Source organism: Podarcis muralis, chromosome 3 (genome assembly GCF_964188315.1).
Source record: "Podarcis muralis chromosome 3, rPodMur119.hap1.1, whole genome shotgun sequence".
NCBI lineage: Eukaryota > Metazoa > Chordata > Lepidosauria > Squamata > Lacertidae > Podarcis > Podarcis muralis.
The window spans coordinates 97,455,558-97,470,074 of record NC_135657.1 but is presented as its reverse complement, the minus strand read 5'-3'; the positions used below and the strand labels follow the sequence as shown (position 1 = coordinate 97,470,074).

Below are 14,517 nucleotides of genomic sequence, written 5' to 3'. Positions count from 1 at the left end.
GACGGAAACGTCTTGCAAGTTTGTTTCCTTTTTCTTAACACCGTTAATACAGTTGCGACTTGACTTCGAGGAGCAACTCATAGAACGCGGTGTGGTAGCCTTTTTTGAGGTTTTTAAAGACTTGTGATTTTTGAAGCTTTTCCAAAACTTTCCCGACACCGTGCTTCGCAAGACGAAAAAAATCGCAAGGCGACAACTCGCGGAACGAATTAATTTCGTCTTGCAAGGCACCACTGTAGTTGCTATGGCATAGTCATAGTACTTTATATTTATAGAGGTCTTTTATTCACATAAACGTACGTCCCCAAAAAAGAAGAAGAAGATATCCTTACCGGTTTATATCCAAGACATGCACCCCATATTTGCTTTCGATTGTGTACTTCCCAGGCTCACTTGCAGGAGTAATCAGTTCTTCATTTTTATACCTAACACATGAAAAGAGGACAGGTCACACCAATAAACAAATTGCAACAGTAAGCAAGGAGCAATTTGATGGCATTTAGGACAAAACAAGGTAAGAACACCAGCTGTTTGCCCCGTTTCAATGACCTTCTGCCTGTATATAGAACGGATGGTGTAGGGGAAATGTACAAACTATGTGTATTGAACATAGATGTCCATAATCTCATTTAGTTAGTCTCACTGCTCAATCCAGCTGGGATGGCTGAGCACACAGGAGGACAGACCTTCTGTCACTTTAATGGCTGCATAACAGAGAATCTAAGTCCAGCTCCCCTAGAAACTTTATAAGCTATCCTGCAATCATTCCTTCTTCTGCACAGTTATTAAAGGCACAGGAGAACTTCCTAAGCAAATAGTCATGCTAATGGGAGACTGCATGTGATTATTGCACCATTGAATTACAGCCATCATGCAGTAAGCTTCCCTACGGTGCAATCGGACATCCTATTTCTCCCTGAAACATCTGGAAGAGCATGCCTAACTGTGTGCCTCCCTGTTTGGCTTTATGCTAGCATCTGTCTTTCTCCATCCCCAGCCCTTACCAAATCTGTCTTTAGAATGGCAGGGAAAGGAGGAGGACAGTAACTCATCAGTAGAGCATCTGTGTTGCATGCATAAGGCCTCAGGTTTAGCCCCAGTAGCTCCAAGAGTTGATAGAGAAGATTTCTGCTGAAATCCTGGAGCTTCCACAAGTCAGTATAGACAATACTGATAGACCAATTGTCTTTGTGTAAAGCAGCTTACTATGATCCTATGACAGGTGGCAAGGGGTAAAAGGAACCGTTCACATACATATCAACTGGCAGGATAGCAACCCTGGAAAGTGGGGAGGCAACATTTTAGCTACTGTGAAACACAGTGGAAATACATTACTTATACATCCCTAATTCTGCTCACAGACCTAATTACTTCATATAAAGTTGAAGATAGACATAATATTAAGCAACAAACAGGTCATGACTAAAATAATGAAACAGAAAATAGGTTTCCCAGGAAACAGATGGTTACAAAAGAGAAATCTGTAGTCAACAGAATGGAGGTTAGACGACAGGCACATTCAGGCATGTGGATACGCTGCCAATGCCTCTTCACTCTTTGACTTATCACTGGATGATTGTGAGCTGAATACATGAACGTCCTCAGGTGAAAAGAGATCCAAGATTATATTATGTGAAAATTCCACAGTGTTTGATCTGTGAAGGCTGTTTCACACATGTGGTGTCTGAACTGTCAGTGAACATGCATGGGCAGACTCACTGAGATCGATTTATAGTTACTTCTTCTTATTAAGATGTGCTTCTCTTGAGGGAACCCTAGACAACTCACTTGCAGCTTACAGAAGGTTTAGAACAAGGCTGGGGGAGAAGCTACAGCAGCATCTACTGGTATATTGGCAGTAGATTGGCAAGGATTCCTAGCTCCCAACTGCTTGACAGTGGCAGCAACACAATGACTCCCCCGTTCCCAAATTCTACTGTGGAAATGGAAGAGAGCTTCAGATGTGTAGCCAGTTTTGGTACTGAAAAATGTCTTGGGCTCAGAATTATTTGAATCAAAGTGTATGTCTTCTGCACCAGGTTCCAGTTGGTAGACCTTAAGAGTTTTAGTAGAAAAAACCTCCCTAAAAATATAAGATTCCACAAGCCTAAAGTCTGCCCACCCTCATTACTACAATGATCGCATTGCTCTACTGCTCCATGCCCACCTCTCACGCCGTTGTTCCAGTTGATTCACATTTTCTTAGGTGACTTTGTAGCATTTAACTCTTCTTGTAAAGCAATAATGGTAGTCTTGGGCTGCTATGCTGCTCCATTAAAATCAGCAGGAGTTTTAAACTTGTAGAGCGGTTTCCCTCCTTCTTTTCTAAGCCGTTAGGCCAGTGTGCCACAGCTTTTGTGCTCCAAAATAGCTACTGTGTATATGTCTGCAGTACAAAGACGGGGCCTTCGGTTCCTTTAACTGCAATGTCAACAAGCACCCATCCAGCATGTCTTTGAGGATTACAAAGCATTTTTAACATAGCCATTATGTATGTGACACTTAATAGCTGAGCCGAAGCTCCCAAATGAGTAAAGCCTCACACCATTTTGAGATTCCTGGAAAGGGGTCAAAGCCTTACCATTGTACAACAGGAGTGGGAAATCCCTGGACAGTGAAGTAAAGCCTGACAGACATCTTCTCCCAGACTGTGTGAGACCGAAGCCGCACCAAAATTTCAGGGGCTCGGCTGATAGTCTCTTCAACGGTATACCTTTCCAAAGCCATCTTCTCCTCTACCTGCAGCGTAAGAGGGGAAACAAATTAAATAAATAGGAAGAGGGGAGAACTAGGCAGTCCGGAGGCTCTTAGCAAGGAAGGTGCTTGAGCAGGCCCACAAACTAAGGAAGGGACAAAGACCCTCTTACAGTACCATCCTCTGTATGGCAATTCTGTCCAGTTGTTCTCTGGCAAGGAGCCTGGCTGTGCGCATCTCCTCCTCCAAGGCGGACAAGCTGGTGACAAAGCGGATCCTTCTCTGTTCGCTCCAGTGCTGAGACTTTTGCTCCTGAACCCTGCATGACCAGAGGAGGGGTGGGGGAAAACGACATGAGAAGAACCCAGCATCAAAGCCTTCGCGTTGTTACTGAAACTCTACAGCAGGCAAATGAAAGCTATGAAGTTTCATTAGTGGCATTAAGGAGATGCAGATTCTGTCCTCTGAACTATTTCCCTTCCCATGATAATGCAAGAAGAATCTTGAGGGGCAGATGCACAAGCATTCCAGCATCTTCTTCTTCCTCATCTTACTTTGCTGTGAGTGGCTCACCTAATTAGACCTTAATTGGTGCTGGGCTGGAGTGCCTCCACCAATGTCACTGAGACATTTCTTTATGTGGGGCTTAGCTGAACCTTCCCACACAACCTACAATGGTTGAAAAGGTCCTGGCAAGAGAGCAAGGTCATGGTGGCATAACCCACTCACATTTAATATACAGTGTAATGCAATTACACTTGCACCCCTCCTTTCCTTTGAAGAGCACATACGTTTGCAGTAAAACACATACCCCAACCACAGGGTTGGGGACTTCTTCAAGAGCAACCAGTGAGCTAAGTACGGATTTGAACCTAGGTCTTTCCAGTCCTAACCACTGCACTCACACCAGCTCTCAGATCAAGGATGGATTAACCATTAAGCAAAATAATCACGTGCTTAGGGTATCAAGGGAAGGGGGGCGCACCACAGAAATGTTCCATTGCTGGGATTACCATGGGCCATATGGCGCAGTTGAACCAGGTTCCACAAAAAAGGCTCCCACAATAAATGGGAACACACACACACACACAGTGGTTAAGTACTTAATTCGTTCCGGAGATCCGTTCTTAACCTGAAACTGTTCTTAACCTAAAGCACCACTTTAGCTAATGGGGCCTCCTGCTGCCACCGCGCCTCCGGGGCACGATTTCTGTTCTCATTCTGAAGCAAAGTTCTTAACCCGAGGTACTATTTCTGGGTTAGCGGAGTCTGTAACCTGAAGCGTATGTAACCTGAAGCGTATGTAACCCGAGGTACCACTGTACACAATTATAAATATAATAAATATAAATCAAGTGGAAGTATACAAAAAGAAACTTCTTTTTCCGTCTTACTGTAGGTTTCATTTCATTTCAAAAAATAAATTTTTATTCTACAGTTTATTAGTGCCTATATTTTGAATTAGATATATATGGCGGCACCAAACTCTTGGAAATGCCTCTCAAGGTCTTAATCTGGTTCTGTCTCAGATCCTTGGTGGTGGGTGCCCAATCACACAGGTCGCTTAACACATGTATAGTGTACAGCCCCATGAGATCTGCTCACACTTTATCCTGAGGGCATCTAGGGTATATACGGTACCTGCGGCCACTCTCATACTTTCTCCACCATGCCATCAGTTGCCCTAGTTTCAAATGTTGAGTGAAAAAAAGGACTTCAACGAGGGCACTGCCAAGGATGGTTCTCCAATAATATGTCCTTCAAGCTGTGTTTCAGCCTTCAAACATGAGTGGAGTGCTTTTAAGAACGACACAGAGTGCCCTGTGACTTCTATTGTATCTGCCAAATTGCTCATACACGTTGTTTTGCTTAGTTCTGCTTCCGAAAGTGGAGGGGGGAGAAGACAAGTTGATAATGCAGTTAGCAACGCTGCTGAAAGATAATCAAGCCCTGCTGAAGTCCATCGGACTTCCTTCCTAGTAGCCTTGTGTAGGATTGCACTTTAAATGTGGGTTGTTATTGGTAATTGTATTGTTGTCAGACTTTATTGCTGTTTTATGGAGTTCCTTTGTGAGGTCATGGTCCTAAAAGGAGACCTAGAAGTCTCTTAAATAAGTCCATGGATTTTGTACAAAGAAGTGCTCTTTTATTTCTTTGGCCTTCATTGACCCTTAGCCAATAGCTGTCAAAAACACTCATGTCATTACTTTAGGCCATGAAAAAGCCCAGTTACTTTGCCCAGTTACAGAGAATGAGGTCATTGCTAGCAAGCCTCAGTCCCTTTAATTGAATCTGAAGCAAGCCAGGTCAGGGGCAGGAGGCCTCTGAATACCAGCCGATACAGATCACAAGTGGGGAGAGTTGTGTTTCTCTTAAGTCCTGCTTAGGAGCTCCTCATTTGGTTGGCCAATGTGCAAACAGGATGCTGAACTACATGGGACTATGGTCCAGCAGAGCTCTTCTTAGATTCATCTGTTGAAACTGGGCTGAGGGTGGGTGCTTGGAGAGATAATAAAATGGGATTTGAGCAGCTCATCTTAGACTTTTGTTATTTTTCTGCCTGAACAGTTTTATATACCCAAGTAGATGTGCCATGGGAGATCTCCTGGGGTCATTTTTTAAAAAAAAATAAATGCATCCTAAAGTGGGGGGTAGGGATAAAGCAATACCAGGCCATGGTCCTGCAGGAGGTCTTAATTTTTAATCCAAGAAGCATACTGAATTTCCCTCCCATAAGAACCAATAGGAGGGGGAAAGGATGGAAAATGAGATAACACCAGAAGCATTGGGGTAAAAATTGCCTTTTTTCCCACCCTCAGCTTCCACCATGGGTGGTGTTCTCTCTCTTCCCTAACATAAGATTATTCTCCCCATTGTTCATCCATTTTAAAATCACTGATCAGACTCCTGTGGTGTGGTTGCCCCAAGAATAGATAACTAGTTTGTTAATATGGCATTGGTAGATCAAATCCTATGACCTACTCCATTGGGGCCGCTGATTCGAAGGTGGAAGTACCTATCTGACGCAGCCTCTCTGTGTGATCTAAAGCATTCCAGTTCTAATGCATCATGAGAGCTGATCACAGCAGAGTAGCACAATAATGGCAACTGTTCTACAAAGGTGTAATATGTAATCACGTACTGGGGTTTTTTACATTCTTTATCCAACGCTGGACTTACTTAGAAATTAAGTAAACCCACTGAAATTAATGAAGTTGCCTAACTTACATCCATTAATTTCACTGGGTCTATTCTGAGTAGCACAGAATAGTCCCTTGCAGCAGAATAGACTACATCTTCAAATTTATTATTTAAACCGAGATCAGCATTCATATTCCACCCGCTGTGATGTCAAGGGGCTGCCAACAGGTCACTTGGGGACCCTTAACTTGTCTGAAAGGAAGAGGGACGGCGATCTCTCTATAACTCTACCTTTCATGACATGCCATGTCCATGTCCCTGGGGAGTATTTGTTGTGCAATACGTCAGTGGCCGTACAGCCACTCACACAAAACAGGAACAGGGCTGTCAGCATATTTATTACAGGAGTACATCTCTCGGCTGAAACTGAGATGTCACCTTAAGCTCCCCCGATGATAAATAGGAAGGGAGGAAGATAACTATATTATGAGTAAGTTGCCCAAACATATAGTTTTGGCCTTTAGCAAGAACTTGGTACAGTTGCTTACACTCCACACACACACACACACACACACACACACATTTCAGTGCAGATTCATACTTAATCCAATTTTTAAAGTCTATTTTCAGAACGGGCATATGTCAGCTATGAGATTTACGAGACACTCAATGCTTCAGTATTCCAGGCCTAATAAATTAATGAGGAGCCCAGGACACTACAAGCATCTTGTCATGTTGACAGTTCTGCCAACGAAACTGCTCCTCATGGGTGTTTCAGGAGGTTTTGAGAGTTCTTAACGTAGGAAATAATTTCCTTTCCTGTTTGAGGACTTGAGTGGGGAAGTAGGGAGAATGCTGTAGTCGGCCATTATAAATATGCTCCAAAGCCACATTTACTGATGTGCCTGACAAAACACAATTCTTGGGTGCCAGAGACACAAAGGTAACACATATGAAAACTGAAAGGAAAACTAGGAACTCCCTGTCAATGATCTGGATCGGAATTTCAAATCAAAATGAGAACTTCACCCTTTCTTGCTACTGCAGCTCTTGGCCATGTAAGCATTTCTCTTCTATACCCATCCTCCCTCCTGCTGGTCCTCTCATATTCCTCCTTTTTCCCTTCTCCTCCTTATTCATTTGGATCAAATTTTTCCTCCTCCAACACTCCCCTCTTATCTTGCCCTTTCTCCTGGTCTGCTGCCTTCTCAGACCCTGGTTCCTTCTTCTCCTCCCCTTTACCTATTTCCTTCTGCTTCTCTGCCTCTCTCTGTGGCAGGGCTAGGCAAACTTTTTTGGGCCCACAAGCAAAAGCTGGCAAAGCAATCAATAAATTTTTAAAAAACAAAACCTTTGAACATTAGGCTAGTCTCTACACAAACACCCCCCCTTCTCTATCCTCCATCCAAGGAAGAAAAGAAAAGGCATTAGCAGAGTTGGACACAACGAAGCCAAAATACTCAAAGGGGGTGCAAAGCAGAGCTCATGAGGGGTGTGGCCTGAAGAGGGGGTGTGGCCCACAGAGAGCTCCAAGGGACAGACAGAGAGGTCTGCATCTGGCCTTCAGGCTTGAGGTTTCCCATTGGTGGTCTGAAAACCTTAGCCAATGGCATTTGCACCATTCTTAGGCAGCTCAGCCAATCAATAGGGTAGTGTTTAAGGGAGGGACTATAGCTCAGTGGTAAATGACATGCTTGGGAGGCGGGTGGCGCTGTGGGTTAAACTACAGAGCCTAGGACTTGCCAATCAGAAGGTCGGCGGTTCAAATCCCCACGACGGGGGTGAGCTCCCATTCTCGGTCCCAGCTCCTGCCCACCTAGCAGTTCGAAAGCACGTCAAAGTGCAAGTAGATAAAAAGGTACCGCTCCAACGGGAAGGTAAACGGCATTTCCATGCCCTGCTCTGGTTCGCCAGAAGCGGCTTAGACATGCTGGCCACATGACCTGTAAGCTGTACGCCGGCTCCCTCGGCCAATAAAGCGAGATGAGCGCCGCAACCCCAGAGTCGGCCATGACTGGACCTAATGGTCAGAGGCGCCTTTACCTAGACGACATGCTATGTTTGTAGAAGCTCCAAGGTTCAATCTTGGGCATCAGCAATTAAAAGGAGACAACACTGGGCTAGATGGATGAATATAAGGCAGCTTCCTATGAATCACTAGAGTCTTTTCCACCATCACTTTCCTTACTTTTATATCTCCTGGCTGAAGAAAGCTTTACCTCATTGCCTGGGATTCGTGTGACTCCTCTTCAGATGAGACATGATGAAGTCTCCTGGCACACAAGCGACACGTTGTCCTTCCCACGTCAGCAGATGCAGAATAGGAAACAGCATGTCTAGAAGCAGCTTGTCTGGAAGCAGCCCTTATATGCAAGGCAATGATAACAACTTTTACGATAACGCAGTGTTAAGATTTCCATGTCTTTCTGGGGAAATCGAAAAACTAGTCATTGGCTGACTTGCATCAAGGAAATATCAGATTTTCTTTTGCCCAGTTGCTAAAATGGAGGGGGGAGAAGCTATCCAAATGGCAATAAAAGGTCATGGTTGTTTCAGACTAGAGAGGTAACTGAATTTGAACTGAGAACCTAACAAGCTTCTCTTCACTAACAGAAGCCTTATGTTCTAGGGAAAACACAGATGAATGCAGCTCCGTGACTTTTTTTCAGAATAGGAACAATGATGGCATCTGCTGGAGGAAAAAGTAACTTGAGTGGACCTGCCTTACACCAGCAAGTGAACAAAGTGATAATGAGGTTTTCACATTGCTTTTGTGACAGCTTAGCATAAAAGAAGTTGGAGAAGGAGGAAAATAATCCAGCAAAGGCTGGATATGGTACTTCTTTCTGTTTCTTTGATGTGGTTCCTACTTCCTACTATCAGTTTAAATGGTAAACATTTGTATTTCTTTTCAAAAGCTAAATATTGCATTTTAGCTGGCTGAAAATCTTTGGTTGAAGCTCAAGGTGTTTTACAAGCTGAGCCTAAGCAGTCAAAAGCAAACACTCGCAGAGTTTGCTCCCAGAAAACTATGCACAGAATCACAGTCATGCTACTCCTAATAAAATGGATATACTACAATGTAACGCATTGTTTGCACATGTATATAATAATGGATAAACATAGCTGCCTCCGTTTTGGACTCTTCTCAAGACACAGCTGTATGGACTGTCGTGGTGAGGCTGTGCACTGCAAAAATGTATCATTATACTTCTCCCGGTTCTTCAGCATGACCTGAAGGTCACAGCTTTTCCATTCACCTCTCTTAACTATTTGCACAGGGAGAAGTCAAGCTTCTCATATATCCAAAATGACACCAATATTTCCAGTCAACACCAGGAGAGTGAGGCAGATCCCTTAACCCTCCAGCTTCTCATTCTTTGTTATGGCAGGGCTACTTTAAAAACCATTTGCTGTTCAGTGAAGCACGATTGTCATTTGGTACACTGGTTTGCTATTATTATTTTATTGCAAAACTCTGTATTACTTTTCCTCTGTCATCTGGTTTTGCGAGTGTGCGTTTGTGTGTGTATATATATATATATACATGTTGTTGGAAAATAAATAAAATCAAATCTATTGGCTCAGATGCGCATCTTAGAACTGAGCCATAAGACCCACCGTGCACAACTTGTGCCCTGATTTGATGTACGTCATAGGGTGGTCCTTAACTTTGGTTAACCCTGCTGATTAATCAACCAGCAGATGGGTTGGTTGATTCAGGATACATATCCAATGCCTGTGCCAAAACCTGCTTAACGCCTGTAATCAATAAAGTTGTAGCCTGTTTAAATCCCAAGTGGTTGTCCTGTGTTGACAGTGAATTTATCATGCTTTGGCCCCACCACCCTGGGCTTCACCCAGACCCAGAAGTATGGCACTTACCTTCTTGCTGAATATTCCTGAAGCAAATACCTTGTCTGAATATTGCGATAGGACTGGTCAAAGTGCTTGTGCCTCCTTTGATAGAATGGCACTGTAGACGACATCTTGGAATCTGCTACCACTCACTGCTCCTGTGAATTAAACAGTGACAATCCTATTTACCTGGGGCTTTCAGAACCTTCGTTGTTTCTCTTAAATTCTGGAGCTTGAATGGGCAACAACAGATCGTGTTAGACTACTCTGTAAATTAACATGATGGAAGATACTAACAAATATATGGACTGAATATTTAGGATCATGTGCTAGGAGACATGCAGATAAGCCCTATGCAGGTTTACTTGCAAGTAAGTCCCACTGCATTCAATGAGATGTACTACCACATAAAATGTACAGCTGGGATGGGGAACGTATAACCTTCTGGATATTGTTGGACTGCAACTTCTGTTATCCTTGACATTTGTCCTAGCTGGCTGAGGCTGATAGAGAACGTTTGGAGAACCACTGGTTCCTCATCCCTTTCATATGGAATTGAATTATCGGGATGAATGCACGTGGGCCACTTTGGAACTAGCCTCAATCTCACATCACTTGAGTTCTCAACACTTAGCGTCTACAATGAAAAAGACGGCATTTGAACTGACAGCAGCTGATGCAAAATTTTCACAACAGCAAGCCATCTCATGTTATAGTCCAGGGAGCTTAGCTTTTTTCAGTCAAGGAACTGTTGTCCACCCTCCAGAGGCCCACATGTCAAAGTGGATGTGATGAGAACTGCAGTTCTTAAGGCTGACTTCCTAATGGCTTCCCCCATCAGCTATTTTACACTCTTTCGAATCATTTACCCATTATTAAATTGAGTTAAAATGTGCTTAATGTTATTTATTTATTTAAATTTGTATACCATCCAAAGATCACAGGGCAATTCACAACATAAATGGCATTTCTATTTTTAAAAAATGAAAACTGAGAAAATTGTTTGGTATCATGGTTATTACACCAGGAATCAGTATTTTTAGCAGAAATTAAAAATGATGACTGGGGCTGCAGCAGATCTTTTTGTGGGGAAAGGATAGATAAGGCCTGCAGGCTAGCCACCCACTACTATAATCAGTAGCCCCAATCCACCTAAAGACTGGAAGCTTACAGACTCTTACCTGGGAATAATCCTCACTGACTACAAAGAATTGGGCTACTGGAAGCAATAGAACCATAAGGTCATCCGCTACCATCTAGCTGGATCAAGGCTGCCTGATAATGAACATGCATGCAGGGCACCCAACCTTCATGGGGCCATTTCCAATATTAAAGCCATGGCTTCCCAGGAGAGAGAGAGAGAGAGGGAAATCTCTGTGTCCCTTTGAGAAAGTGGCAGCTGACCCAAGTCCCTTTGGGGTTCAACCTTCATTGAAAGAAGCATTCAGAGAGACAAACAATCAGACACAGAGCCTGCAAAGGCAGCTGCATGGTCTAGAAGGGACAAGGTTTATTAAGAGAGTGACACTGGCAACAAACCAAAATGTAAAATGCATTTCCAAACTGACCATATTTATATCCTGGCAGAGTCATTGCTCGATTAGCACATTATAACTTTGCTCCATTCGACATATGTCAGAAAGAGGTACAGCCTTCTCGTGGGTGTCTCTTTCTGCTTAGACAGATCAATTAACTCTTGCTTGCCCAAGAGGCCCATATTTCTGATTAAATTAATTGTTTTATGTTCACAGGGTTTTAGCCCCAAAGGTTTCATTTCGGGGTGGGGCGTTCAGTGTTTTTCCATATATTGCTTCTGTGGTTGTTACAATTTATATACCGTCCTTCATCCAAAGATCACAGGGTGGTTCACACCATAAAATACAAAATGAGGACACAAATACATAGTAAAACAAGAGCAAAGATCAAAAGCAATCCAATACCGCCCCCCCCCCCATATAACAGCCAATTCTGAATAATTGCAGCTCTGGTCTACAATTAATGTGACAAAATAATATCAGTTCTGGTTTGCCTGCACAAGTTTCATGCTTTTTCCAACAGTGAAATACTTTCCACCCAAGAAATGTATTACATTTTAGTGGCCCTTATAGCATTGAAAGCCACAGGGTTTTGTCTCACCACTAGCTAATATAATCCCACCAGTTCTGTGGGGTGAATAAGACATTTCAATTACATAGAGCATTTGGGAATCTTTTAGGAATATTATTTGCTTTTCTTCTCATAGCAATTGAGAGGAGCGGTATAACTTTGCTATTTCAGTAATGTCTTATTTTGATATGATTGACCATTCTCTGTTGTTGAACTCTTCTCCAGAAACACCATCACTACATCCTATCAAGCACTGAAATGATCCATTGTTCTCTATTAAGCAGCAGATCACAGAAGGGACATTATGAAGGCAAACCATATCAGAGCCTGTCGCAGCTGGACTGCCTCCTCCCTCCAGTACAGGGATGTTCTTACCATCATAGAACAGCTAGACCATTGGCCAAACTACCTCAGTATCATCTGAACTGACTGACAGAGCCTCCAGGATTTCAGGCAAGGTTTTCTTCCCAGTCCTACCTGAAGATGCAGGGACCTTCTGCATTCAAAGTAGATGTTCTGCTACTGAGCTACAGTCCTCCCCCTTTCAGTAGTCCTATGGAAAGTTTTCCAGGAGGAAGAAAAAATACCAGCAATAGCCTCCTCAAAGTCTCCTCTAGCTGGACTTTCTCTCTACCCCACCATCACCACCAAGGTCACCTAACATCAACTCCTCTATGAGCAGGGTCCTGATGATTTTTTCTATCTTGATATTGTTTATTGTGGGGTTGTTGTTGTTGTTTTTTAAATGCCACTCATAGGCCACTTTGGATCAATTAGTTTTCTGAGAGCTAGAATATAAACCATTGCAATAAATACACACTAGTCTTCTGTCTATTGCCACACCCCTTTCAGATGCCTCAGAGTTCCATGAGCGTTGAGGTTACATTCGTCCACACTCCTTGTCATATGGAACAGTATTCTAATTTCCACCAGCTTCAACTTCATTGAAATATTCTCAGTTTGCAGCAAGGCACACACCCATCTCAGGAGATTATTGCTTCATCTTTCTCAGTACAGAAAAATGCTCAGTCGTCAGCTGGCCTGAACCCACCCACAGCTTTTTCTACTTTGTGCTGCTGGATTTGGAACAACTGTCGAGTGTCAAAGGAAAGGACACTCGCAGGTCCTTCCACACTGCTGTTTTGTTGAGGTTGTTTTCTACGGCATGTTACACAAAGCCTCTCCTCTTCCCCGAGGGGAGGAGTTGTGAACGGGTCTTGTTTCCCATGCTTCGCAGGGGGTGTGGATGGCCCACTGCATGACAGGAAGTCCCGGGCCTCCATCATGCCCTCAGCCAACCAATCCAGCAGTTGGCTGGGGGATGTGATTTGCCGCTCTTAAGCAAACACGGGACAGTGGCTCAGCGTGTTGGAGTGAAGTATAGTCTGTTCAGATCCAATGCCTAAGCCAATACCACTCACATTCTGTAACAAAGAAAGTTGTGGCCATTTTTAGCCCATTAACCTAAAATACTGGTGTCCATGTGCAGTGGCAGAGCTTCATGCTCCAGAACCGGGAGGCAGAGAGCAGGTGGGGGTGGGGCTGGCACACATCCTGGGGGCATGGCGTGCATCCTGGGGGCAGGGCTCATCGACCGTGGGGGCATGGTGCCCAGCGCATGTGGGGGGCAGCCGCGATAGCACCCCACCAGGATTGCGCTGCCGGGGGCGGTGCGCTCCCCCTGCACTCCTCTTCCTCCGCCAGTTTCAATGTGTCTTATTTCATCATAAAGCAAGGGATGGGGCTTCGACTCCCAATAATAGTGCCTTAGTGATGGATTTGTTCTGATTCAGTTTGCTACATCTGAATTTCTATTCAGAAAGCTAAGGGTGCGACAAAATTGGGATGAAAATAAACCTGAACAATTGCATATAAAACATTATGGGATTTCAGCTGGAAGCTATGGGATAAGCACTGGTTGGGAATGAAGCAGTATGGCTGTCCCAAGACATTTGCAGGTGCAAACGGTACTAACAGGGTCATTTGTGCCCACCCAGATAGCACCACAAGCACAACTCATTCTGAATGTGCAATAAAATGGTGTCTGCAGAGCCACTAAAAGAAATGCGCCTTCCAGTTGCCATCTGACAGAAGCCAGCCTTTTTTCTTTCTTTCTTTCTTTTTGCAAAGGAAGGGAAATTCTATTAAGTCGGAACGATAGCTCGCTCACGAAAACCCCATGCTTTATAAATGATGCATTATTTCACATATTCGCCTCACCTTTCCGTCACCCCCTTCCCTCTTAAGTCTCATCTGTGTTCAGCTGATGAGTCTTCAGGAAGGGGGCTTGTCGTTTTTAATTCCCTGCAAAAGCACTCGGCTTATTTTAAGTGCTGTTTAAATCACCGTCGCCATAATGCCTGGTTGGGTTTGGGCATGAGTGATATGGGAAAGCTTCTGGAAGCAACGTCGCCCACCGCTTTCTGACCGTGGGAGACTTCCTACTGAATTAGCATTAAGCTCAATCCCAGGCATTAAAAGAATCCCCTGGGCTAGCACAAACCCTGTCTATTTCTGCTTAGTCAAAATCCAGCTGACTGCTTTTTGTGAGGGTGTAGTGTCCTGGCCAAACCCTAGTGCGCATGGTTGCATCCTGCCTGTCCAAAGTCCACCTGAAATTGTAATTGGATGGAAGAGGTCCTCACTTCCTGTCCTAAGCGTGTGGGTCGCGCTGCTATAAGGAGCGGGACATACATAGCATTCCCCACTAGAGGTGA

At 43.9% G+C, this 14,517-nt stretch overlaps 1 protein-coding gene across 1 annotated transcript in view; it reads right to left on the bottom strand.

Moving 5' to 3' along the window:
- MYOM2 (myomesin 2) overlaps positions 1-14,517 on the bottom strand; it is an 81,489-nt gene that overhangs the window by 59,785 nt on the left and 7,187 nt on the right. The window contains exons 2-6 of the mRNA XM_028722386.2: positions 9,722-9,852; positions 8,056-8,199; positions 2,873-3,014; positions 2,582-2,739; positions 333-425 (exon numbers count right to left, since the gene is read on the bottom strand). Coding sequence (XP_028578219.2) covers positions 333-425; positions 2,582-2,739; positions 2,873-3,014; positions 8,056-8,199; positions 9,722-9,825 — 641 coding nt within the window. The 5' untranslated portion in view covers positions 9,826-9,852. The remainder of the gene's footprint in view (positions 1-332; positions 426-2,581; positions 2,740-2,872; positions 3,015-8,055; positions 8,200-9,721; positions 9,853-14,517) is intronic.